This window comes from Schistocerca nitens, chromosome 5, assembly GCF_023898315.1.
Source record: "Schistocerca nitens isolate TAMUIC-IGC-003100 chromosome 5, iqSchNite1.1, whole genome shotgun sequence".
In the NCBI taxonomy this organism is placed as follows: Eukaryota; Metazoa; Arthropoda; class Insecta; order Orthoptera; family Acrididae; genus Schistocerca; species Schistocerca nitens.
Window position 1 is genome coordinate 390,089,825 of NC_064618.1, and position 26,523 is coordinate 390,116,347.

Here is a 26,523-nt window from a genome sequence, read left to right on the forward strand (position 1 = left end):
GGAAACGCATTATGAAAAATTAATTGTTTGGTAGCTTTTTATGTGTTATTACTGTTGTAATAGCTCACTTTACACTATTGGCACAGGGCAGATATCGAAATTTCTCATACCTCCCTAGTGGCGAAAATGCGAAGTAAAGTTCTATACGTTAGTTCTTTTGCAGTGGAGGTGAAGGTGGGATTGGCGTAGAAGGAGTGCAAGACGTAATACTAAGTTAACACAAGCATGATGAACATCGTATCTCGTGCGGGAAATTTAGCACCATACCTAAAAGCAACATCGCAGGTTGTAGCACCTCAATTAAAGCTACCAGCTACGCCGGTTGCAATTTCATCTGAAAAGATTGTGACCCCAAGTCTGCCGAAGCAACACACAAGTTATTCTTTAAGCCAGACTTTACCCAAGGGTAACTTGAGGGTGTGTTCTGGGCCAACAGGTAAAACGGTAAATTATATTTTATGCAATGTAGAATAAACCTTAATTCTCTGTTAATGTTGAGTGCTGACTTTGGTTTACAGTTACTACTCAAGTGAGATGTGCGCACACGGATATTCAGGTTCCAGATTTCAGTGCATACAGAAGACATTCAGTAGCAGATGCAACAGTGAAGAATACGGACCCGGAAGCCCGAAAATCTTTTACGTACCTAGTAGCGGGAAGTAAGAAGTTAAATTTGAGCTTTGATAGTCATCTAGATTTTAGCAGTTCTGTGTCCAATAACATATGTCTCCAGAAAGTAATTTTACGAGAATGGATTTAATAGTGACTTACGCCATGGTGTACTCTGTACACCTCAGTCGTACTTCTATTACAAACGCCTACCATCCTGGAGTGATACTTTCTGTGATGCTGTGCAGACATTAATAATAGTTAAAACCTGATTTTACTTAACAACATTATTCTTGTTTAAAACAACTGATGCCATTACTGGTGTGTAACTTTTGTTAGTATGAATAAAGTATCTTTACATACGTGGGAAGAAGATACTAATAAAAAATCTTTACTTTCAGCTGGTGCCATTGGAGGAGCATATGCTGCGAAGGCAATAGTAACCCAGTTTGTCTCAAGTATGAGTGCATCTGCAGACGTGCTAGCTTTGGCGAAAATTGAAGTGAAACTGAGTGACATCCCAGAAGGAAAGAGTGTTACATTCAAATGGCGAGGGAAGCCACTGTTCATCAGGCACAGGTATCTAGAACTGGGTGACTCTAGTTAAAGCTCAGAGTATGGTTGTGATGTGTTAAGGAATGTTCTACAAGGATTCTCTTATAATGTGTGATCTGCATCTGAGTACATATAGCTCAGAGTAAGTACTTAGTGCCAGCTCAGTTTTAGCAATATGGCTATCGTGACATTACACATTCAGGATGCAGACAGACAAGAAGTCTCATAATACAAAGTGTAACAAAAATTATTTGAAGAATGACATGAAGTTAATGGGAATTTTCGAGTTTTGGATGGGAAAAAACAAAATGACATTCCCAATGTAAAATTCATTCCTACCCAAACAAATAATTCAGTACTTCAGTAAGCCACAAAAATTGTTGGAAATTTCATTTGGCCTATATATCTCATATGAAGGCCACAATCAGCACAAAAGCTGGCATCAAAATATTCACTTGGTCTTCGTAGCTTAAACGAAGTCCATGATACAGTTTAATTTCACATGGTTCCAGATGTGTATTGAAACCTTCACTTCACGTACATAGCTAGAACAAACTCCACAATATAAAAAACCAAAACTAACTGATATATTTTCAATAATTTAACTTCTATGAAATAGCTAGAGCAACCTCCTTTTTTTCACATTTCAAAGCTAGCTAAATCTTAAGTAGTTGCAGTTTATGAAGCTTTGGTCGAACAATTAAAGGAATATGTACAGGTAATTCAGTTATGTTAATAGCACTGTATCATATATTTAAGATTTTTATACACAGATTTAAATTATTCCAAATAACCATTTTCAACAAACAGAACTTCCACCCCAGTGTCAATGACGGTATCTGCAATTGGAATCTGCCACATTCACTATTGACTCCTCTGTTACACAGTTCCACCTCTGCCTCAGAGAGAGAGAGAGATGTTGTTTGAAAAAAAAAAAAAAAAAAAAAAAAAAAGACAGCTTGTGAAATTTGCTGACAATGAGCTTCCCAAAGTTAACGATCAAAGTTCTTTTTGCCAGCAGAACATTCTGAAATATTACTGTTGCCTCATTTAATGGGTTCCTGCCAGTTCTCCGGGACCTGCAGCCTGTAAAATATTTCATATCTTCCGCTGGTAGAACTTGCGGAACCTGAAGCCAAATTAACTTGTTTCAGATCCTGGTGAATGAAGATAGTACGAAAAGGAAAGTGTGTTCAGCTAGGTAGTCTACTTCAATTATCATATGGGAGCAATTGATGAGTAGCATATTGTCCTACAGTGTCCTGTTGCTAGTGGTAGCAAATTTTGCAACTACAAGGGGTCATTTAGTGTTGTGCTGCTTGCTGTTTTTGCTGAGAATAACAACTTTTTATATGCTAATGTTGGCTGTCAAGGAAGGATTTCTGATGGAAGGGTTTTTAAATATTCCTCAGTGTGGACTTAATTATAAAACAAGCTGAACTTGTCATCTGATGAATGTTTATGTGGAGGGACAAACCTGCTGCCACATGTATTCCTGGCAGATGATGCTTCCTGTTACAAGAAAACTTCATGAAGTCATTTCCAGGAGAGCACAACCAATGTTCAAAAGAAAGAATTTTTATCTACAAATGTTTAGACCTCAGTGGAAACTAGTGTTGCAGTCTAGAAGGCACGAACTATACTATGACAATTGTTTTCCACAAGTTCTTAAGCAGAAATGTTAAGCAAAGAAGCTGTTATAGCCCAGGAGGAAATTTAAACTGTTATTTCCTATCTTCTATTACTACACTCCCAAATTTACCATGGAGAATTTCAACCAGAAACAAAGAAATAAAAAAATGGAAAATCCAGGATGGAATGTAACAATGTTAAGAAAAGGATAGTTGTGACTCCCTGTACAGCGGAGATGCTGAGTCGCAATAGGCACAGCAAGGCCTACACACACACACACACACACACACACACACACACACACACACACACACACACACACACACACACACACAGAGAGAGAGAGAGAGAGAGAGAGAGAGAGAGAGAGAGAGCATGATGGGAGAAGCAATAGGGTTGGTGTGAGGAGGCGGCTGGTGCGGGGAGGGGTGGGGGGGGGGGATAGCAGGCTAGGGGTGGGGGATGGTAAAGTACTGCTAGTGGAAGTGTGCAGGGACGAGGTGGCAGTTGGGATGTTAGACAAAGGGCAGGGGGGAGAGAGATGGGAGGCGGGGGAGAGAAGTAAAAAGACTGGGTGCATTGATGGAATAGAGGGCTGTGTAGTGCTGGAATGGGAACAGGGAAGAGGCTAGATAGGTAAGGACAATGACCAAAGAAGTTTGAGGCTAGGAGAGTTAAGGGAATGTAGGATATGTTGCAGGCAGAGATCCCACCTGCGCAATTCGGAAAAGCTGGTCTTCGTGGGAAGCATCCAAATGGCACAGGTTGTGAAGCAGTCATTGAAATGTAGAACACCATGTTGGGCGGTGTTCTCAGCAGCAGGGTGGTCCAGTAGTTTCTTGGCCACAGTTTGTGGCCATTCATACAGACACTGCTTATTGGTTGTCAAGCTCATTTAGAATGCAGAATGGTGGTTGCAGCTTAGCTTGTAGATCACATGACTGGTTTCACAGATAGCCCTGCCTTTGATTGGCTAGATGGTGATTGAGACCGGACTGGAGTAGGCGATGGTTGGAGGATGTATGGGACAGGTCTTGCATATAGCTAGGTCTATTACAGGAATATGAGCCATAAGACAAGGGGTTGGGAGCATTGTGTAGGGAAGGACAAGGGTATTGTGAAGGTTGTTTGGTGGGCAGTGGGAGGGGTGGGAAGGGTAGTGGTAGGACATTTCTCATTTCAGGGTACAACGAGAGGTTGTCGAAACCCTGGCAGAGAATGTGATTCAGTTGTTCCAGCTGTGGGTGGTACTGAGTCACAAGGGGAATGCTCCTCCGTGGCCAGACATGGGGTGGGAATCTGGGAGGTAGTGGGTGACTGGAAGGATACGGCATAGGAGACGTGTTTTCGTACAAGGTTGGGAGGGCACTTATGGCCAATGAAGGCCTCAGTGAGACACTTGGTATATTCCAAGAGGAACAGCTCGTCACTGCAGTTGTGATGTACACAGGTGGCTAGACTGTATGGAAGGGACTTCTTGGTCTGCAATGGGTGGAAGCTGTTGAAGTGGAGATATTGCTGGTGGTTGACATGATTTATATGGACAGAGGTATTGATGTGACCATCTTTGAGGTGGAGGTCAACATCAAGGAAGGTGGCTTGTTGGATTGAGTGGGACCAGGTCAAGGTCAAATTAGTGGGGGAGAAGGTATTGAGTTCGTGGAGGAATGTGAGTAGGGTGTCCTCACCCTTGATCCAGATCACTAAGATGTTGTCGAGAATCTGAACGAGTTGAGGGGCTTGGGATTCGGGTGACCAAGATTTGTTTGCAATTAATGCCTTCAAAGGAGATGTTATTGTTAGTGAGGGTGTAGTTGATCATGGTGACTAGGAAAGAGGTTGTGCCTTTGGAATCTGTCAGGCATTGGGAAAGACGGTGTTCAATAGTGGTAAGGCCATGGGCATTGAGGATGTTAGTGTAAAGGCAGGTGGTATCAATAGTAATGAGCAGGACACCGTGTGGTAAAGGAACTGGAACTGTGGAGTGTCTTTGGAGGAAACAGTTGTCTTTTGTATAGGAGGGTAGATTGCAGATAACAGGCTGGAGGTGTTAGTCAACAAGAGCAGAAAGTCACTGTGGGAACCCCTTAAAGGACCACAATGAGGCATTTGCTTGGTTGGGTTTATGGACTTCAGGAAGATTAGATTATTACTTGTTCCATAGATCATGAATATGACACTTCATAATGATGTGGAATGTGTCACATTAATAAAAGGTGTCTATACAAGATATTACATTACACAAAATATTACATGACAATTTTTTTAGGAGTTGCCATTCAGAAATTCTTTTAATTTCCTTTTAAATGCTATGTGGCTATCTGTCAGACTTTTGATGCTATTAGGTAAGTGACCAAAGACTTTCGTGGCAGCATAATTTACCCTCTTCTGAGCCAAAGTTAGATTTAACCTCGAGTAGTCTAATCTAATCTAGGAAGCATGTAGAAGGTAAGAGTCCAGGGAGTGGTAGGGGTGAGGAGAGATATAGACTCCAGGTAGAGGTTCTGGGATAGGCGTAAGAATTTGAGGAGAGACTAAGGTTCCTACTAGATTTTTGGAATAGGGTCACTGTGGCAGGGTTTGTGGGTGGATGCATCTGACAGGTGGCAGAGTCCTTCTGCCAGGTAATCCTTGCAGTTCAAAATAGCACTGGTGGAGCCTTTGTAAGCAGGTAGGATTATAAGGTCGAGATCAGTTTTTAGATGCTGGGTTGCGGTTCTTTCTGTAGATGTAAAGTTAATTTGCATGTTAAGGAGTTTGGGGAATGATGCTGAGGAAAGATTTGAGGTTAAGAAATTCTGCTAAATTATCAGGGGTGATTTGGGAGCAGTGGGGGTATCACAGTTGTATGGAGAAGTGGACTGAGTCAGGCAGGGTTCAGTATTGGTCTTTGGTTAACTCTGATTGGTAGGGTTGATGGCAGAAAAGTGTTTCCACTGTAGGGACTGGGAGAAGGAGATAAGGTCTTTAACAAGTCCTTTATTATTGAATTTGAGTCGGGCAAAAGGTGAGGCCTTTGGAAAGGTCTATTTCTGTGGGATAAAGGCTTTTGGAGGAAAAGGTCATTACTGTGCTTCAGGTCTGTTTTAGTTCTGGATTCTGGGAGGGAGTTTTTGAGGGTAGGGTATATTTAGTAGGTTTGTGAGAAAGGGTGTGTCAGCTATGAGGGGATGTGGGTGGTTTTGCAAGTTATTGTATAGGTGGACAGTGGTACTCCGAGGCGGGGGTAGGAAGTGAGCATGCTGGAGAGTTTTTTGAGGCGACATTGTGCATGTTGCTCTTGTTCATATATGACAAGAATTCAGTGTGTGTGTGTGTGTGTGTGTGTGTGTGTGTGTGTGTGTGTGTTTGGGATCCAGAACTTGGTTGCATAGCAGAATAATTTTATGGATGGAGAGAAGTTATTGCAGGGAGGTATGAGTGTGAGTAATATGGTTTTGCAGGATTATGTTGGTGAGAGGTAAGGATTGGTGGAATTGGAACAAATGGAGGTTATTGTGGAAGGAAGGATGGCAGAAATTTGAGATGAATTTGCAGAGTGCTTTTTAAACTCACAAGGATTTGTACTGCGATAAAATAATTAATAATATTGTTGTACAGTGCAGAATACAAATAAACAAGCATAACCTTGTTTACCCCTTTTTTTTATTGTCTGTTCTTTGTTTGGTTCCTGAATAATCATCCAAAACCTGTAAATAATGGAAACCAAACCACTTTATGTAAACAAAGATTCTGTACCACTGCCAGATTTCTTGTTCTCCAATTTTATTTTTCTCATGTCTGTATGGAGCTAAAAGAGATCTTGGCTTCCTGTCCACATCACTGCTGCTGATAGTAAGCAACAGTGGTTTTCTATAGAGAACCGTGCCCCACTTTTGTATTTTTATAACAGACGCAACATACATTCTATTAGCGTGTAAGAAGTTGTACACTTCATTTTCAAAATGTGATACAATGTACAGTGCAACATAAGACAACTCGCAGAGCTACACAAAGTAGGGCAGAGCATAAACAAACACTAGTTCTGTGTAGCTAATGAGAAACATTGTTACCTTTGATCTATACTGACACAAACGTGGAACACTTCTTGTTCGTGATGTGTTGCAAATTCTTGATTCCAGAATTAGTGACAGAATTCAAAACAAGAACAGCTGCCAACATGAGTGACAAAAAAGTATATATTCTTGGCGTAGTGAAGCAGCTTAAATCTCTTAACAAAAGTGTCTTCCAGTCCAGACAGCACACCAGTTAGGTTTCTTCCAGAGTGTACTGATACAATACCTCCATACAAACAATCATTTACAACTGCTTGTTAGACCAAAGATCTGTACCCAAAGATGGGAAAGTTGCGTAGGTCACATCAATATATATAAGAAAGGTAGTAGGAGTAATCCACTAAATTACAGGCTCATATCGTTAATGTTGATATGCAGTGGGATTTTGGAACATATATTGTGTTTGAACATTGTGAATTACCTCGAGGAGAAAGTTGTTACTCACTATACAGTGAACATGCTGAGTTGCGATAGGCACAACAAAAAGATTCACAAGATTATAGCTTTCGGCCATTAAGACCTTTGTCAGCAGTATACACACACACACACACACACACACACACCTGCAGTCTCAGGCAACTGAAATCACACTGCCAAGTGTCCTTTTGTTGTGCCTGTCTGTGATTCAGCATCTCCACTGCATCGTGAGTGGCAACTTTCCTTCTCATAATATTGTTACATTCCATCCTGGATTTTCAATTGTTTTATCTTTACTTACACGAAGTGTTAATGCTATTGGCAAGGGATTTCAAATTGATTCCATATTTCTATATTTCCAGAAGGCTTTTGACACTGCACCACACAAGTGGCTTGTAGTGAAATTGCTTGCTTATGGAATACCATCTCAGATATGTGACTGGATTCACGAGTTCCTTTCAGAGATGTCACAGTTCGTCATAAAGTGGAAAGTGTTAAAGTAAAAGAGATTTTCTTGCATTCCCCAATCTATAGCATTGTAGGCCCTTTGCTGTAACTTATCTATGTAAATGAGTTAGGAGACAATTTGAGCAACCATCTTACGTTGTTTGCAGATGATGGTGTCATTTATTTGCTAGTAGAGTCATCAGAAGATCAAAACAAATTGCAAAACGATTTACAAGAATATTTCTATGGTGCAAAAATTGGCAATTGAACCTAAATAACCAAAAGTGTGAGGTCGTCCACATGAGTGCTAAACGGAATCTGTTAAACTTTGGTTACATGATAAATCAGTCAAATTTAAAGGTCGTAAATTCAACTAAATACCCAGGAATTAAAATTGTGAAAAACTTAAATTGGATGGAACACACACAAAATGTTGTGAGGAAGACTAAGCAAAGACAGTGTTTCATTGGCAGGACACTTAAGAAGTGTAACAGATCTACTAATGAGACTGCCTGCAGTATGCTTATCCATCCTCTTTTTAGAATACTGCTGCACAGTGGGATCCTTTCCAGATAGGATTGACAGAGTACATCAAGAAAGTTCACAGGAGGACAGCACATGAAATAGGAGAGAGAGTATCGCTGAAATGATACAGGTTTAGGTGTGGACATTACTAAAACAAAAGTGCTTTTTGCTGTGGTGAAATCTTCTCACAAAATTTCAATCATCAACTTTTTCCTCCTAATGCAAAACTACTTTGGTTTTTCAAGCTGACCTACATAGGGAGAAACGATCATCATAATAAAATTGGGAAATTAGGGCTCGCATGGAAAGATATAGGTGTTTGTTTTTTCCGCATGCTGTACGAGATTGGAATAGTAGAGAATTATTGTTAAGGTGGTTCAATGAATCTTTTGCCAGGCACTTAAATGTGATTTGCAGTGTATCTGTGTAGATAGAGATGTTGCAAAACATGTTTCAAACTCGGTGTAAACAACCTTCAGGTACACAAAACTAATTGGTATTTTGTGGGATTCACACAGTGCATCTTTCAGAGATGTTTTTAAGCAATTTTGAATATTGGCCACATTTTCATATTATTGAATCACGGTAGGAATTAGCTGCTCAGATTCATAATCCTGAGAGAAATGATCTACAATATGCACTAGCAGATCTGACTTCACCACAGAATGAAGTGAAACCCACAGTTATAAAATTCTTTGATAACCTACCCATAGAAATAAAATGTATACCAGCAGCAGTAGTGTCCAGATTACAATTAAGGTGTGTGTGTTGTTTTTTTTTTTAATAAGTCTGAATTATTGTGGAGGGACATGACAGAGCAGAGCTGTGCATCGGGCAGCTGCTGCAATGCTTCTTCGTGTCTAGTTATAGTGGGGCAGGGATGAGCCCAGTAGCCAGTAGGCTCACTTCACTGCTTCATCAGCAAAAGCACAAGCTGGCCAATCTGCAGTCTTACTCCAACAATTTTAAAGAAACTACTAGGTAAAAAAATTCTCATGCATCTTAAGGATTTCGTGAAGAGCTGTTTATTGTTTCATTAATCACTGTGATATTTCAAAATTAAGTAGTCTTCTGCGTGAAAGCTGAATAGTTTGCGTTGACACATAGATGTTGTTATGAATTTGCATTTGGTGCCTGTTAACTCACATGTTGCTGCATACCAGATGTTGTTGACATATTGAAATATCGTTTGATCTTGGAATAGCATCTATAACTTACTCCATTCTTGAGGAAATGGATCATATATGGTGCACCCATAAAGCAAGAATCAAACTCTCATAACACCTGTGAATCTCGTAAACACTATGAATTAAAGAAACAAGATTTGGGCAAATAATAGTGCTCAAAGATGGGAGTATGTTGCCATTTGGTTGCTGTACAAAACTCCCTTATCTTATGTGATGCACAAATAAGTACAGCTTTCTTTTATTTAACTTTTTTTTCCAACAGAATAATGTGACTTCTTAAGGGTCATCAACAGTTAGTGAAACAAGAATTGTTAAAAGTTCCTGGAGACCAGAAGTAGTTTTTGAGACATAGCTCTATAGTCACAATAGGATTCGCAACCATTATAAGAAATGTGGAGTCAACTACCAAAGTGTTGTGGGATTGCCTTCAGCCACTCCACATGGAGTGTGTGTTCTGCAGATGATTTTCTAAATACTATAAAATATTTATAGAACTTAGAGAAACATTCAAATGAATTGGTGATGCTCGTAGAAGCCGCATTCATTTAAAATGTACAGAAAATTCTGGTATGATGTCTTAGGTTATAGGCATTTTCATTCAATTGTACTACAAGCAGTTGCAGATACTCATGGGGAAAGTCATTATAATCAATGTTGGAGAATATAGTAAGGAAAGTGACTGTGGTCTATTTAATTATTCTAGTGTATTTTGCTTGATGCGAGAAGGGGTGCTTAATATATCATCAGACTCTCCATTACCAGAGATATCAGTTATATTGCCTTTTGTGTTCATTGAAGATGAAGCATAGCCATTGTTAGGCATTTTGTCAAATCTTGCAGTCGGCAGATTTTAAATCGGGGAAAAAATATTTCAACGAACACTTTTACAGACCATGGCAATTGGTGTGTTTTTTGAATAATGAGCAGTAAGTGTAGCATATTTTTTAAGCCAAGAGAAACTCCACCCAAATTTGCTGCTGATATTGTGAAATGTAAGTGTTCTCCACAATGCCGGCATTGTTGTAGAAGGATCCCCGAGTTGCAGTGAGCGACATATGGTATAAACCGGGCATTCTGTGCAGGGCACTTATCATAGAGGACGAAACTATTAAGAGAGGTTCAAATGAAGCTATTAACTGAGTCTTTGAAAAACTTTTTCTCACATGGTAAAAGGTGGTTTTTGTGTTGTTATCAGCTCTGCTACTTTAATTTTGTTACCCTCTTGTTTTAAGACAATGAAAGATACCAGAGATTAAGGAAATGTATTCTGCACTTTTTGAAAAGATATTTCTGCCATTCAACTGTATACAAAGCCTTTATTTCACAATCTACATTTCGGCCTTTGGTCATTTTCAAGTGTCACAGTGTCAAAAACCATCAGATTTGTGTTGTTGAAAATGCACATCATGTTACATGTATAAACCAGTCGTATTGTAAGTCAGTATGACAAAATGTCTGTGACATACAAAAAGGCTGGAAACTTGTATATCTGCCAAATATAGTGAAGCTGTGATGTAAATTATACATATCCTAAAAATGGGTACACACTTAGTTTCATTTGAATTCATGTTTACGCACAATGAAATGAAGCTTACACCCATGCTTTGAATGTGATGTACATCACAGCTTCACTACACTTGTCAGTCATGCAAGTTTCCAGCCTTTTTATGTAACACAGGTATGTTCACACACTAATATAACCTGATATGTATTTTTCAACCATAACTTTTGTTTCACACAAGTCAGATGATTTTTGATGTTGTGACAATTGAAAATGGCCTAAGGTCATAATCTAGATACTGATATGAATGCATTGTGTGTTCTGGACTTCAGTCCAGAGACTGGTTTGATGCAGCTCTCCATGGTACTCAATCCTGTGCAAGCGTCGTCATCTCCGAGTAATGGCTGCAATGTACATCCTTCTGAATCTGCTTAGTGTAAGAATCTCTTTGTCTCCCTCTACGATATTTCCCCTCCACGCTTCCCTCCAGTACTAAATAGGTGATCCTTCGATGCCTCAGAATGTGTCCTACTAACCCATCCCTTCTTCTAGTCAAGTTGTGCCGCAAACTCCTCTTCTCCCTAATTCTATTCAGTACCTCCTCATTAGTTACGTGATGTATCCATGTAACCTTCAGAATAGTTTTCTAGCACCACATTTCGAAAGCTTCTATTCTTTTCTTGTCTACGCTATTTATTGTCCATACCTCACTTTCATACAGGACTACACTCCATACAAATACTTTCAGAAAAGGCTTCCTGACACTTACATCTACACTCGATGTTAACAAATTTATCTTCTTCTTAAACGCTTTCCTTGCCATTGCCAGTCTACATTTTATATCCTGTCTACTTTGACCACCATCAGTTATTTTGCTCCCCAAATAGCAAAACTCATCTACTACTTTGTCTCATTTCCTAAACTAATTATCACAGTACCATCCGATTTAATACGACTACATTTCATTATCCTCGTTTTGCTTTTGTTGATATTCATCTTATACCCTCCTTTCAAGATGCTGTCCATTCCGTTCAACTGCTTTTCCAGGTCCTTTGCTGTCTCTGACAGAATTACAATGTCATCGGCAAACCTCAAAAGTTTTTATTTCTTTTCTTGGATTTTTATTCCTACTTCAGTTTCCCCCTCCCCCCCCCCCCCCTTAACTTCATGCTCATTATACAGATTGAAGAACATCAGGGATAGGCTAAAACCCTGTCTCACTCCCTTCCCAACCACTGCTTCCCTTTCATGTCCCTCGACTCTTATAACTGCCATCAGGTTTTTGTACAAATAGTTAATATTCTTGTGCTCCCTGTATTTCACCCCTGCCACCTTCAGAATTTGAAAGAGAGTATTCCAGTCAACATTGTCAAAACTTTCTCTAAGTCTACAAATGCTAGAAATGTAGGTTTTCCTTTCCTTAATCTATCTTCTAAGATAATTCGTAGGGTCAGTATTGCCTCACATGATCCAACATTTCTAAGTAATCATAACTGCTCTTCCCTGAAGTCGTCTTCTACCAATTTTTCCATTTGTGTATAAAGAATTTGTGTTAGTATTTTGCAGCTGTGACTTGTTAAATTGATAGTTCAGTAATTTTCATGCATGTCAACACCTGCTTTTTTTTGGGATTGCGATTATAATATTCTTCTTGAAGTCTGAGGGTGTTTCGCCCGTCTCGTACATCTTGCTCACCAGATGTCAGGGTTTTGTCATGGCTGGCTCTCCCAAGGATTATCAGTAGCTCTAATGGAATGTTGTCTACTCCTGGGGCCTTGTTTCTACTTAGTTCTTTCAGTGCTCTGTCACAGTCTTCATACAGTATCACATCTCCCATTTCATCTTCATCTATGTACTCTGGCATTTCCATAATATGCCCTCAAGTACATCGCCCTGTATAAACCCTGTATATACTTCTTCCACCTTTCTGCTTTCCCTTCTTTGCTTAAAACTGGTTTTCCATCAGATCTCTTGATATTCATAAAAGTGGTTCTCTTTTCTCCAAAGATTTTATTAATTTTCCTGTAGGTAGTATCTATCTTATCCCTAGTGATATATGCCTCTACATCGTTACATTTGTCCTCTAGCCATCCCTGCTTAGCCATTTTGCACTTCCTGTCAATCTCATTATAGAGACGTTTGCACTCCTTTTTTACTGTTTCACCTACTGCATTTTTATATTTTCTCCTACCATCAATTAAAGTCAATCTCTCTTCTGTTACCCAAAGGTTTCCACTAGCCCACATCTTTATACCTACTTGATCCTCTGCTGGCTTCACTACTTCATCCCTCAAAGCTACCCCTTCTTCTTCTACTGTATTTCTTTCCCCCATTCTTGTCAATTGTTGCCTTGTGCTCTCCCTGAAACTCTGTACAAACTCTGGTGTAGTCAGTTTATCCAGGTCCCATCTCCTTAAATTGCCACCTTTTTGCAGATTCTTCAGTTTTAATCTACAGTTCATAACCAATAGATTGTAGTCAGAGTCCACATCTGCCGCTGGAAATGTCTTACAATTTAAAACCTGGTTCCTAAATCTGTCTTCCCTTTATACAGGGTGATTCAAAAAGAATACCACAACTTTAAAAATGTGTATTTAATGAAAGAAACATAATATAACCTTCTGTTATACATCATTACAAAGAGTATTTAAAAAGGTTTTTTTTTTTTTTTTTTCACTCAAAAACAAGTTCAGAGATGTTCAATATGGCCCCCTCCAGACACTCGAGCAATATCAACCCGATACTCCAACTCGTTCCACACTCTCTGTAACATATCAGGCGTAACAGTTTGGATAGCTGCTGTTATTTCTCGTTTCAAATCATCAATGGTGGCTGGGAGAGGTGGCCGAAACACCATATCCTTAACATACCCCCATAAGAAAAAATCGCAGGGGGTAAGATCAGGGCTTCTTGGAGGCGTGCTACATTTTCATCACTCGTTCTCGGCCGTCCAGAACTTTTCCCTTTGCACAAACACCCATCCTCTGTAAACTGTTTATACCAACGTTTAGTACACCACCTATCAGGAGGTTTAACACCATACTTCGTTCGAAATGCACGCTGAACAACTGTCGTCAATTCACTTCTGCCGTACTCAATAACACAAAAAGCTTTCTGTTGAGCGGTCGCCATCTTAGCATCAACTGACGCTGACGCCTAATCAACAGTGCCTCAAGCGAACAAATGTACAACTAAATGAAACTTTATAGCTCCCTTAACTCGCCGACAGATAGTGCTTAGCTCTGCCTTTTGTCGTTGCAGAGTTTTAAATTCCTAAAGTTATGGTATTCTTTTTGAATCACCCTGTATAATCTATCTGAAAGCTTCCCGTATCTCCAGGCCTCTTCCACGTGTATAACCTCCTTCCATGATTCTTAAACCAAGTGTTAGCTATGATTAAGTTATGCTCTGTGCAATGAATGCAGTACATACAGTCAAAAGGCATAAATATCTTTCCAAAAATTTTCTGTGACTATGGTTTCAGAAAAAAATCATCTCTTCTGTACTTGTTTGTACATCGGTTGCTGCCTGATCAGATAACTTGTCGAAAATCAATTGTGATCTTAGTTGTTTCACTGGTCCCATAAAGGGCACTGTGGAAAAACAACTGTATCAAGGCTTCCGCTGGTGCTATTTTCCCAGTAGTACAACAAAAGCAAGACAAATTCCAGAAATAATATTGACTCTGCTACCCACAGCAACAGCCAAATGCTGCTGGTGTTGTCCAAACACAGCCGGAGTCACTTGAAGGTTCTACTCGCAGCTCTGTGAAACAAACATATTGGATTCCCTCAGCACCGCTCTGCGCTGCTCTGCTGATTTGCCGATTTGCCTTGCTTGCTGCACCACTATGATCATGTGCACTGATCTGCACTGGTTTGTTTCATCAGTGCTGCTCTGCTCACCATGTTGCGCTGCTCTGCTCTGGTCATGCCATGCAACTCCACTTAACTGCAGCCTGACCCCTACATAATAGAGGTTTCTTGATTAGAAGTAGTCAGTTAGAAACTTTTGAATGTCCAGTATATATGTAACATAAGTTGCTCTATTTGCCTATAATTATGTGTAAATTTTGTCAAATTGACATAGTATTTATCACAATATTTATGATGGGTTTAACTAACTGTTTTGTGTTTATCTTTCCCAGAACAGCAGAAGAAATTCAGCAAGAACAGAGTGTAAATGTAAGCACACTAAGAGACCCTCAGCATGATAATGATAGAGTGCAGAAACCAGAATGGCTGGTTGTACTTGGAGTGTGCACCCACCTTGGCTGTGTACCCATTGCCAATGCAGGTAAGGTTTTAGCACGTATTTTGTTAACATTGTTTATATTGTCATTGGGGACTGAAATGATACTGTAGCAGGTTCATTGCTCTTACTTACAAGGAGGGCACAGCTTGGGAATTCAGATTGGAATGAATCTTGGTTGGCGTGTGGTTTACCTAAAGGATGCTATCCTGTAGGAGTAATAAAATACACTAGCTTGCCAACCACCCCAAAAAATTTCAAGTTTTTAAATGCATTTTATGCACCAGTTTAATGAACACCTGAACTTCTGTAAAAATAGCTCATTGGTGGCATGCTTGATTTTTAATCTGATGATCTAGATTCATTTCCTGTCTCTGTCTCTCTCTCTCTCTCTCTCTCTCTCTCTCTCTCTCTCTCTCTCTCCCTTTTTTTTAGGTAAATACTAAAACAGTGCTGTTGTCATTAAAAAAACATTAAGATATTATTCCCGTCCCCCCCTCCCCTCCCCCCAAAAAAACTGTTGTTACATGTGAACGGGTGCAAGTTGTTCATTAGAACTTTTTTAACATATTTATTCCATGGAAGAGTTTGACTGCTGGTCTGTTGTTGAAAGACAAACATTTCAGAACATCACAGATAGTATGGGAACAATTCAAGTAATAGTATGTACAGGCTACAGTATATTGCCGTATTCTACATATTAACTGGTTGTATTGAATAAACTTAAGTATATGTTCCAGTTCTTTCTGGAAAATTGCTGAGGTTGGAGTACTCATATTGTTAGATTGTTGAAGTGAATAAGTCTGTTAATAAGAAAACCATTAATGTAGCAGAAGTTGGAGATGAAATTACTCAGGATTACATATACAGTGGAAAGTTGAAGTTACTGTTGAGAGATGTTGTTCATTAACAAAGCCTTGCTGACTAATGATAATTCAGTTGCACCAAAATCTTCAACTTAGATTTCTCATGAAGCAGGGTTTATAAGAAATGCACAATCACAGTGAATAAATCTGTTGCTGTGCATTGTTGTTTGCACTGTTCTGAAACTTCCTGGCAGACTGGACCTCAAGTGGATAAGGTTCACCCCAATAGCAAGGATTTTATTCAGTGTAGCATGTACTTTTAATTTACTAGGATGCTTCATAACAGTACATACTGTGTATCAGAGTTAATTTTTCATTCTGCCACAAAGCGTTTCATGAATAATCTTTCCTTGTCAGTAAGACCCATTACCTTTTTGTTCCCTACATGGCTGATTCACTTTTTCTCCTTGCAAGTTTCAAGAAGTGAGATTGCTTATTTTTATGATAGTGGCATAATGCAAAGGTGTTTTTAACTTACAAACCTGTGGGTGCCAGAAAGCTGACTTACTAACATCCAAAGAACTGGTTCTGTAAAAAATTTCTGAAACCGATTTTCTTTTTTCTAAAGAATTATTATTCTTATGTGTTTTCACAAAAAGTGGTTTAAATTTCAAGATGGGAGAGATATTAAATAAAGAACACTAAGCAAAAGAACTAAGTTTTCATTGGCAGACCTTGGAACCAGTACTTCAAAATTAGCTGAGAGGTGGGCTTACTAAGAACTGAATTGTATGTTTACTAATCCCATTGTATAAACCTGATGAAAGTAGTAAGTTACCTGGAATATTGTCTGCATTTTTACTAAAATAGTTTTAAACAATCTTTTTCTAACTGAAGATAAAAAGTAAAGAAAATTAAAAAGCTGCACAGAGCAATCACTTCAACTATTTTACTTGAAGTCTCACTTGTACAAAACCTTTCCCTTAAAAAAAAAAAAGTGAGAGTGAGGGTGGTGATACCTCACCCAAGGCTAGTGTGGAGAGTCTTCCAGTAGACAAGTGGGCTCACCTTTTCTTTAGGATTTGATCAGCTAGCGTGTCTTTTGATTTCAGAGTTTTGAGAAATTTTTTTTGAAAAAAGGAAGCAGTTGGTTCTTCTGAATGAAGAACAACACTAACTCTGAATTTGTCAAATTGACATTGCTAGTCCTTTTCAAGAATGCAAGCAATCTACCATATCTGATTAATCCAGTTTCACCCAGTATATCTTAAATAACACTCAAAGCCTCTAAGGAATTAAGTTTTCAGAAATGGTTTGCGTACTTGATTTACCATTCAAGATGTGTGGCCCAATTGCAGCCCTGAAAATGGGTCACTGGAATGTGAGTGTGTACTAAGAATCCCTTCCATTCCTCTGTTGTATAGTTAATTACTTGTCTCATAGATCATATTCACAATGGAATATTGTGGAATGTACAGGCCATATTTACCAGACAATTTTTGAAGATGCTCCTTGGGAAATCTTTATTTTTATCAAACTGTGACTGATCACATTTACAACTGTTCTCTTGATGTAAGGTATCATAAGATTGGCCTAAAAAAGTTAACACTGTTCAGCTGTGGTGTATTGTTACATTGTTTGACAATATATGCAAGTAGCATTTAATTAAATGCCATGGAAAATTGCTAAGCTAGTGCTGTTCTAAATCCTTGTAAGACTCACCATCTTTATCATCGTCACACATGAGCACATGCTTGATGTAAATTCTGCACATGCAGTTTGAAAATTCCTCTTTCTCCCCAACCGCTTCATTCGAATAATGGGGAAGCCTTAATCATGTTTCTTTCAGGCGTAGTAAACAAACTGCTGCTCCAGTTCACAAATCCTTTCCTAATTCGACCCCCTGAAAGTTCAACATGCAGAACTGGTGATCTATAATTTGGTCTTAATCTTACACTACCTATGAACATTTGTTTCTGTAACATCAAATTTTCTACCTGTTTCTGGCCTTTTTAAGTCCTGGATCACTCTGCTCAGATTTTTCAATGTCATACAATACCAATCAGCATTTATGGTGTTCCTTCACAAAAGCTCACCACATCAATTCCAAAAGGCACTTGCACACACTTTAGGAAAACAAAGCCACCAGGAGACAATTTCGTTCAGTGGCAAGCAAGACATCTGAGAGAATTGATGTGTGAGTTCTGGAATTGCTTGCCACACTCCATCAGTTCTCATGTCACCAGGGATGGTTAGCCACTATGGTCTTTCCTGTGAATACAGGTTTGTCCTTCAGCATATGGCATGCACCATCATCTGACTGTACTGATTGTAATGATGTGCCTTTACGGTTGGCACAATTGGTGACAGATGTTGGCTGGAGATTGCTTCTGAGTGTGCAAAAATTGGATAACTGCATGAACCTTACAGTTGGTGGGAGACCACAACAATTACAAGATTGAAACTACACTGTGTTATTCTCACATACCTCCTCTCTACTCCTGTGCATGTGCATTCCTATCCGACAACTTGTGCCATCGTTGGATGTGATTAGAACTTTCTTTCTGAATGCACCTCATATGTTATCATCTTGGATCCTTTGTGGTGAACTGGTCAAAATAAGAGCACTAAGAGGCAACAGTGCACTTCTTTATTTGTTGCCAACCTTGAAAATCAGCAGGGCTGTTGAGCAGTAGCTGCTGTAGCGCCATTGTTGAACATTGTATTTCATTTATTACACATGTGTTTTGGGCATTCTGTGTGAACATATATTAGAATTAATGTCTTTCATGTTGAAATGTATGAGTATTTATCCATTTGTAAAGTCAATTAAATTCTGACCACATTTAGATTCCGGTGAACTGCAGTTTAAACGTGGTAGATGTTCATAAAAAGAAAGGTACGCTCGTCACTACCCTCCTGACATACTGCTGTGCTGGTGCCAGTGCACCCCATCCCACCCTTCTGAAATCATCAAATTACATCTTTGTGAGATCTCAATTACCGAAGCTTCATCTGCAAATGTAATACAACCCCAGTAATAAGCTACAACACAGTGTAAAAATATTGATCACCAGAATGAAAGCTTTATCTGCAAATGTATGATTACCCAGGTCCCCTTCCCCCAAAAGACAAAGCAAGATAATAAGCTCTCTTATTGTTGGGTAAATATGGTAATGCAGAATTGATCCCAAGAATGGTGCCTTGAGCAAAATTGCAGTTCTGGCCGGGTGTCGTGATTTGATTTCAAATGGCTCTTGTAAATGTGCTTTAACAGAGGTCTTTTGACAGTGAGCGGGTGTGCATGCGTTTTAGTGTTTGTGCAAATAAACGTACACAACACTTATAAAGTAATTATGCTTACCATAATATCCTGTTTTTTCTTTTTTTGTGGGCGGGGGGGGGGGGGGAGGGGGTGTGGATAAATAAAGGTTGAATTGCTGTTTAATCAGGCAGTAATGTAGAATGACAGGTTCATGAAATCAGACATACTTATTCCTGAGATAGCACTTTACATGTAAATGACATAAAATTTTACTATTGTTTGTACTCGCTTGTACCTGTTAACAGGCTCCCGCCCTCACCGCAGAACTTTTTGAATTTCGTTATTGAACCATAGTTCATTTTTTCTGTTCTTAGTCCACTTAACTTGGCACTTACTTCTCTGGAGTTTGATTTATAGCCAGTTTAAACTTTGCCCACAATTCCTGTACATCCATCATATTGGAACAAAATTATGTCCATTCAGTGTTTAAACAGGATGTTAACTACTGTTCATCTGTTGTATCCAGCATAAACACTTTCCTCGGTTTCTTGGTAGATTTATTTCAGTAACTGTTGTTGCTGTGATGACATCATGATTACTAATCCCTGCCTATATTGTCACTGTCAGTAAAGTTGTAGCTATGTTGCATGTGGGTCGTCAGACTAGCTGCTCAACCCAGTTTCTGTATAATATGTTTTTGGAGTCAGTTGCTCCTACCTGGGGGGGGGGGGGGGGGTAGAATAGGCAGGTTGTAAAATAAAAGGGAGTGAAGGAAATGAATATTCACACTCACGGGAAAGAAATTCTGAGACCACAAATGTTAATGTAAATTTAAGCCAGGTGGGTCACAAAAACCAAGCATGTGTTGTGATATCAGTTCCCACCTGCAGAGTTCTGAAGAATTCATGTCAGGAAGGAAAAACCAGCTAACGTGCGGTGAAACAGGCACTGAGGTCATGACTATCGCATTGTAGAGCATGCTCAATAACAGGATATTGTGTTTTGCCTGTATACCCCCTCTGTCTATTACCATTCAGACTGACTTTGACAAAAATGTCAGTCAGTGCCGTGACGAAATGATAGGAGAAACCAAAGGTGATGTGAAGGATAATACTGTTGTGATTATTGCTGATGAAACTTGACGGAATTGGAGGATACTTACTTGAAGTTTTATTTCGGACAATGACTGGAACATCACGACAGAAATTGTATATGGCTTCTTTTACTTTTTCGAAGTTGCTAACAGAAGTACTTTGCACAGGTCATAGTAGACACCCTAAAAACCCACAGCATTAAATGTGGAAACTCTGTAGGTTTAGTATCAGAATCTGCTACATACATTTCTTACACAAGTCACACGTTGATTGGAGACAGTTGAATACATTCACCTGCTGGGAACACAAAGTGAAGTTAGATGACATTTTCATGAAAGAACGAAAAGAGCTAAAGTTTATTGTCAATAAGATGAAAGTGGCATTTCTGCACTCCCTCAGAATGAAAGATGCACGCCTTCAGTTCCTTCAAGAGAAATTTGCTCGCCTGCCAAAAATATTTTTACCCCTATCTAATAATCACAAGATGGAATTTTTAGTTTCATGCAGTGCAATACTTGGACACACAAACCAGCAATCATCAAATTTTTCAGATCATTGCAAAATGAAAATGCTGCCATTGAGCTCATTTTTGATCATTTAAAATATGAAGCTGCATATTCTTACAAGGCAAATTTGTAAGTGACACATGTGCTAGCATCAACACCTCTATTACAACACTAGAAGGCATGACTTGCCCATTTGCACATTTGTTATGGAAACCTGAGAGTATCAGATTATTACTGAAAAATTCTGAAGATTATTTTTCAACAGGCACTGTGGCACAGAAAGCAGTTGCAAAGTATTGTCTCAAATCTGTTGCCATAAGAAGTTTACAAAGGCTATATAAACACGCAACACACAGCCCATCTAAACGAAAGCGCTGGCAGGTCGATAGACACACAAACATACACACAAAATTCTAGCTTTCGCAACCAATGGTTGCCTCGTCAGGAAAGAGGGAAGGAGAGGGAAAGACGAAAGGATTTGGGTTTTAAGGGAGAGGGTAAGGAGTCATTCCAATCCCGGGAGCGGAAAGACTTACCTTAGGGGGAAAAAAGGACGGGTATACACTCGCGCGCGCATACACACACACACACACACACACACACACACACACACACATCCATCCACACATATACAGACACAAGCAGACATATTCAAAGACAAAGAGTTTGGGCAGAGGTGTCAGTCGAGGTGGAAGTGCAGAGGCAAAGATGTTGAATGACAGGTGAGGTATGAGTGGTGGCAACTTGAAATTAGCGGAGATTGAGGCCTGGTGGGTAACGGGAAGAGAGGATATATTGAAGAGCAAGTTCCCATCTCCGGAGTTCAGATAGGTTGGTGTTAGTGGGAAGTATCCAGATAACCCGGATGGTGTAACACTGTGCCAAGATGTGCTGGCCGTGCACCAAGGCATGTTTAGCCACAGGGTGATCCTCATTACCAACAAACACTGTCTGCCTGTGTTCATTCATGCAAATGGACAGTTTGTTGCTGGTCATTCCCACATAGAATGCGTCACAGTGTAGGCAGGTCAGTTGGTAAATCACGTGGGTGCTTTCACACGTGGCTCTGCCTTTGATCGTGTATACCTTCCGGGTTACAGGACTGGAGTAGGTGGTGGTGGGAGGGTGCACGGGACAGGTTTTACACCGGGGGCGGTTACAAGGGTAGGAGCCAGAGGGTAGGGAAGGTGGTTTGGGGATTTCATAGGGATGAACTAACAGGTTACGAAGGTTAGGTGGACGGCGGAAAGACATTCTTGGTGGAGTGGGGAGGATTTCATCAAGGATGGATCTCATTTCAGGGCAGGATTTGAGGAAGTCGTATCCCTGCTGGAGAGCCACATTCAGAGTCTGCATCCTGTCATTCAACAACATCTTTGCCTCTGCACTTCCACCTCGACTGACATCTCTGCCCAAACTCTTTGTCTTTGAATATGTCTGCTTGTGTCTGTATATGTGTGGATGGATATGTGTGTGTGTGTGTGTGTGTGTGTGTGTGTGTGTGTTATTTATGAAAATATAATGTACAATCTCCAACAAATTTAACATATTCACAGGTACCTTTACCTTTACACCATACAAATACAGTTTCATTTACAGATATCTTACGTCTACTACGTGTAGAAAGGAAGAAGGGTGAGGGTGACATGTATGTGGATTTTCCAAAGTCTTTATTTGCATTTTCTGTAACATGGTAGGTCTTAAAGGCGATGTCTCTGTCAACGAAACTCTCTAGTCCAGACACGTTTGAAACACCTGTTCCTCCTCGTACAATGGCCACTGTAAGCCATCCATTGCCATGGGTAAATGTATCGTTGATGTCGATGCTGAAGTTCAGTTTACATCCACAGAATACAGCTGGTCCATCTAGAAGGGCGTGTGCGGCGACAGATTTCATTGTGTTCTTCTTCTTGTCGGCAGCAGATGTTGTCATTTCGACGTCTTCTATAGTTTTGTATATTGTCTGTCTAGCACGTCGCCGTTGTCGTCGGTAGCGCATCTTGGCAGCGTTCAATGCAGTTGCCTGTGCGACAGCAGCAGCGCGAATGACCCGCTATGCGCGGGCATCGCTCGCTTTTATACCCGCGCGCGAGTGTATACCCGTCCTTTTTTCCCCCTAAGGTAAGTCTTTCCGCTCCCGGGATTGGAATGACTCCTTACCCTCTCCCTTAAAACTCACATCCTTTCGTCTTTCCCTCTCCTTCCCTCTTTCCTGATGAGGCAACAGTTTGTTGCGAAAGCTTGAATTTTGTGTGTTTGTTTGTGTGTCTATCGACCTGCCAGCGCTTTCGTTTGGTAAGTCACATCATCTTTGTTTTATATATATATATATATATATATATATATATATACACACACACACACACACACACACACACACACACACACACACACACACACACACGAGGGCGGTTCAGAAAGTAACCTCCGATTGGTCACAGTGCGGGTTGTGGGGGGAGTAGCGACGCCATCTGTGCGTTCACGCACTCAACGGGTCAGTCGGCATCAAGCCGTGGTCGAGTGAACATCGTACCTGCGCTAGTTTAGTTTTTGTGGCAGTTTGAAATGTGTGCTGCAATAGAAAACCCCACCAAATGTGAAGTGCGTGCTGTCATAAGGTTTTTTACAGCCAAAGGATATTCTGCAGCAGCTATTCATCGTGAGCTTTGTGCCGTGTACGGACCAAGAGTTATGAGTGAAGGAGTTGTCCGTGAATGGGTACGTTTATTTAAAAGTGGCCGAGAAAACGTTCATGATGAAGAGAGGAGTGGTAGACCATCATTGGTGACTGACGAACTCGTTCAGACAGTTGATGCAAAAGTTCGTGAAAATCGACGTTTCTCAATGTCGGAGTTGTCTACTGGTTTTCCACAGATTTCTAAGACTCTCTTGTAGGAGATAGTGACAGCAAGATTGGGTTACCGTAAGTTCTGTGCACGATGGGTGCCCAAAATTCTTACCGACCACCACAAAACTCAAAGAATGGCCTCTGCATTAGACTTTGTCACGTTATGAGGACGAAGGAGAACCATTGTTAAACAGAATTGTGACCGGTGACGAAACCTGGATTAAGTACGTGAACCCTGAGACAAAAGAACAATCAAAGATGTGGGCACATTCAAATTCGCCTACCAAACCAAGAAAAGCCTCGCAAGATTTTTCTGCCAGAAAACTGATGGCAACGGTGTTTTGGGATGCCAAAGGGGTGTTGTTGGTTGAATTCATGGAACGTGGTACGACCATTAATCAAGACGTGTACTGTGAAACAATAAAAAAGTTAAGACGGGCTATACAGAACAAACGCCGTGGTATGCTGACTTCCGGTATCGTTTTTTTGCACGATAACGCCCGTCCTCACTCTGCTCGCAGAACAACGGCCCTTCTTGAGTCCTTCAAGTGGGACGTTATCAACCATCCACCTTACAGCCCAGACCTGGCGCCAAGTGATTATCACCTCTTCATGCATTTGAAGAAATGGCTCAGGTCACAGCGGTTTGATGACGACGCAGAGCTCAAAGATGCGGTCACAGGCTGGCTCCAGGCACAAGCGGGTGATTTTTATGCAGAAGGAATTTCAAAGCTTGTGAAGATACGATAAGTGCCTCAATCACTATGGAGACTATGTAGAAAAATAGTGCAAAGATGTAGTTGTAAGATGTATATATTAAAATATTTTTATTTAACTTGGTGTATTTTTTTAAATCAACCGGAGGTTACTTTCTGAACGGCCCTCGTATATAGTTTTACAGAAACATTGGTGAGCTCTTCAGCACTGAAGTTTGTCGTGCAAAGCTGTATTTGAAAGATTCTGCTGGGGAAAAAAATTGTAAATGGAAAGTATTCCACCTGACAATTTTTCTAACCATTCTATCAACATCGTATTGACTATTTGAGACTTGATGAGAAGCCTGATATATTGAACCTTCTCCTCTGTGACAAGTGCTTTATCTGCGATTTGGGTATCTGTCAATAGTGGGGATGCATAGAGGTACTTCTCAATGTACAATTTAGTTGTGGCAGTAGGAGGTCAGTGAAGCCCGACATTATTGAAACTACTTCAGTGATTGCATTCAATAGATAAACATTTGTATATAGGCCTAAAGTGTGTGTTAATTTGAATAACAACTAACACTGTGGAGTTGTGTTACAGAAAGAATCAGTTTTCTTTATTTTTTAGAGGAAACAGAATAATGAAATAGAAAAAATATGTGCTAAATTCAAATTTTAAAATGCTAAAATTTCAAATTTTATTTGCTAATTTCATGTAGCTTTACCAATGACTTACATTGATTTAGATTTTATAGGCAGAACTGAAGCTTGTAATAAAGAAATAGTTGTTTTTGCGTATTCTCAAGAAAATCTGATGTTACAGTATAGCTGTTAACCCTCTATTAAACAGATCCCTGCTTCTACTGATGAAGTCCTAGTAGAGAGGCTACACTAGCAAATATTTGCTATTTTACAGCTTTTCCACTTGGAATCTCAGTTACAAGCATATGCTGTAGAAGATATAATTCTATGTGTTTGCGTTAGCTTTACATATCATAATCCAATGTCAGCCCCGAAAAAGACCCTTACAGACCTTGCAACATTAACCTGATTTCTATATCTGTTTTCCAGATCTAGGCTTTCTGCAATGTCTAATAATGTTCAGTATGACCTGCAAATCTGCTCTTTTGCATTAGATGTCACATCTTCTAAAGACCAGTTATAACTTCCCTGTCTTCAAGGACAGAAAAAGAACCTCAACAGGAAGTCATTGGATTGTCACATGAATGCTCCACAAAGTTGTGGACTGCATCCACAAATGTCTGCAGGAATGGTATCTCCTTGATGACTGTCAGTTCAGTGAAGTTACTTTTGAAAGTAATTGACAAAAATTGCACTGTAATGAGTTTTATAAATAAAATATTTTTTCATTGTTTAGTTTGAAATATGTTGCTCTGCAAAATTATGAAGTGATCCTGTGACATGTTAATTCTTCTGTGGCCTGTATTTTGTTACATGTGCTGTGCTCTGCATTTCGTAATGTCAGAGGTTCATTAAAATGCCTTAAGTTAGTATGTGTTTTGTTTACAAAGTTAAGTTTCTGTATATACCCTTGCATCCGCTTAATATATTGGTGTGTGCTGGTTTTCAGTGTCAGTCTCTGTAAAAATTGTGATGTTTTAAACAAATGAACAGTTCAGATATTTTCATTACTACACCACTTTCTTTCAGGTGACTTTGGTGGATACTACTGTCCCTGTCACGGCTCTCACTATGATGCATCAGGTCGTATCAGAAAAGGCCCAGCACCTCTCAATTTAGAAGTTCCAACATATGTGTTTCAAGATGAAGGAACCTTAGTTGTTGGCTGATTTTACTCATAACTACTAGCATGTACTAGTTATGTGAAGTAAATCATATGTTCCCAAGATAATTAAGTTATTGTTCAGTTATATAGATATGTACATATTACCCTTTATTGTTCCTCATATGAAAGAAAACTGAGTTATCAATTGGTCTGTGGCTCTTAAAGTAAATATGAAACACTGTATATGTTGCAACACTTCCTTTTATGTACATTAATTAAAATTCTTTTTTTTTTTAATTATTGGAATAGTTGATTAAATGCATGCATGGTTTCTCTTTGGTAGAGTACTGCTCAGGGATAAAGTAATCTGCTTCTGT

The 26,523-nt window shown here is 39.7% G+C and overlaps 1 protein-coding gene across 1 annotated transcript; it reads left to right on the top strand.

Moving 5' to 3' along the window:
• Window positions 1-144: 144 nt before the first annotated feature.
• LOC126259213 (cytochrome b-c1 complex subunit Rieske, mitochondrial) lies at window positions 145-26,272 on the top strand. The gene is made up of 5 exons (XM_049955812.1): window positions 145-436; window positions 519-659; window positions 1,011-1,188; window positions 15,076-15,224; window positions 26,071-26,272. Exons 1-5 carry the CDS (start codon window positions 226-228, stop codon window positions 26,208-26,210), a joined length of 819 nt encoding a protein of 272 aa, XP_049811769.1. The 5' UTR covers window positions 145-225; the 3' UTR covers window positions 26,211-26,272.
• Window positions 26,273-26,523: the final 251 nt, after the last annotated feature.

Excerpts from the sequence above, each read along its gene's own strand:
- LOC126259213 (XM_049955812.1), top strand. The coding sequence starts at position 226 with ATGATGAACATCGTATCTCGTGCGGGAAATTTAGCACCATACCTAAAA. Across the intron at positions 437-518 it reads GGTGTGTTCTGGGCCAACAG|TTACTACTCAAGTGAGATGT; the intron begins GTAAAACGGTAA and ends TTTGGTTTACAG. Across the intron at positions 15,225-26,070 it reads TGTACCCATTGCCAATGCAG|GTGACTTTGGTGGATACTAC; the intron begins GTAAGGTTTTAG and ends ACTTTCTTTCAG.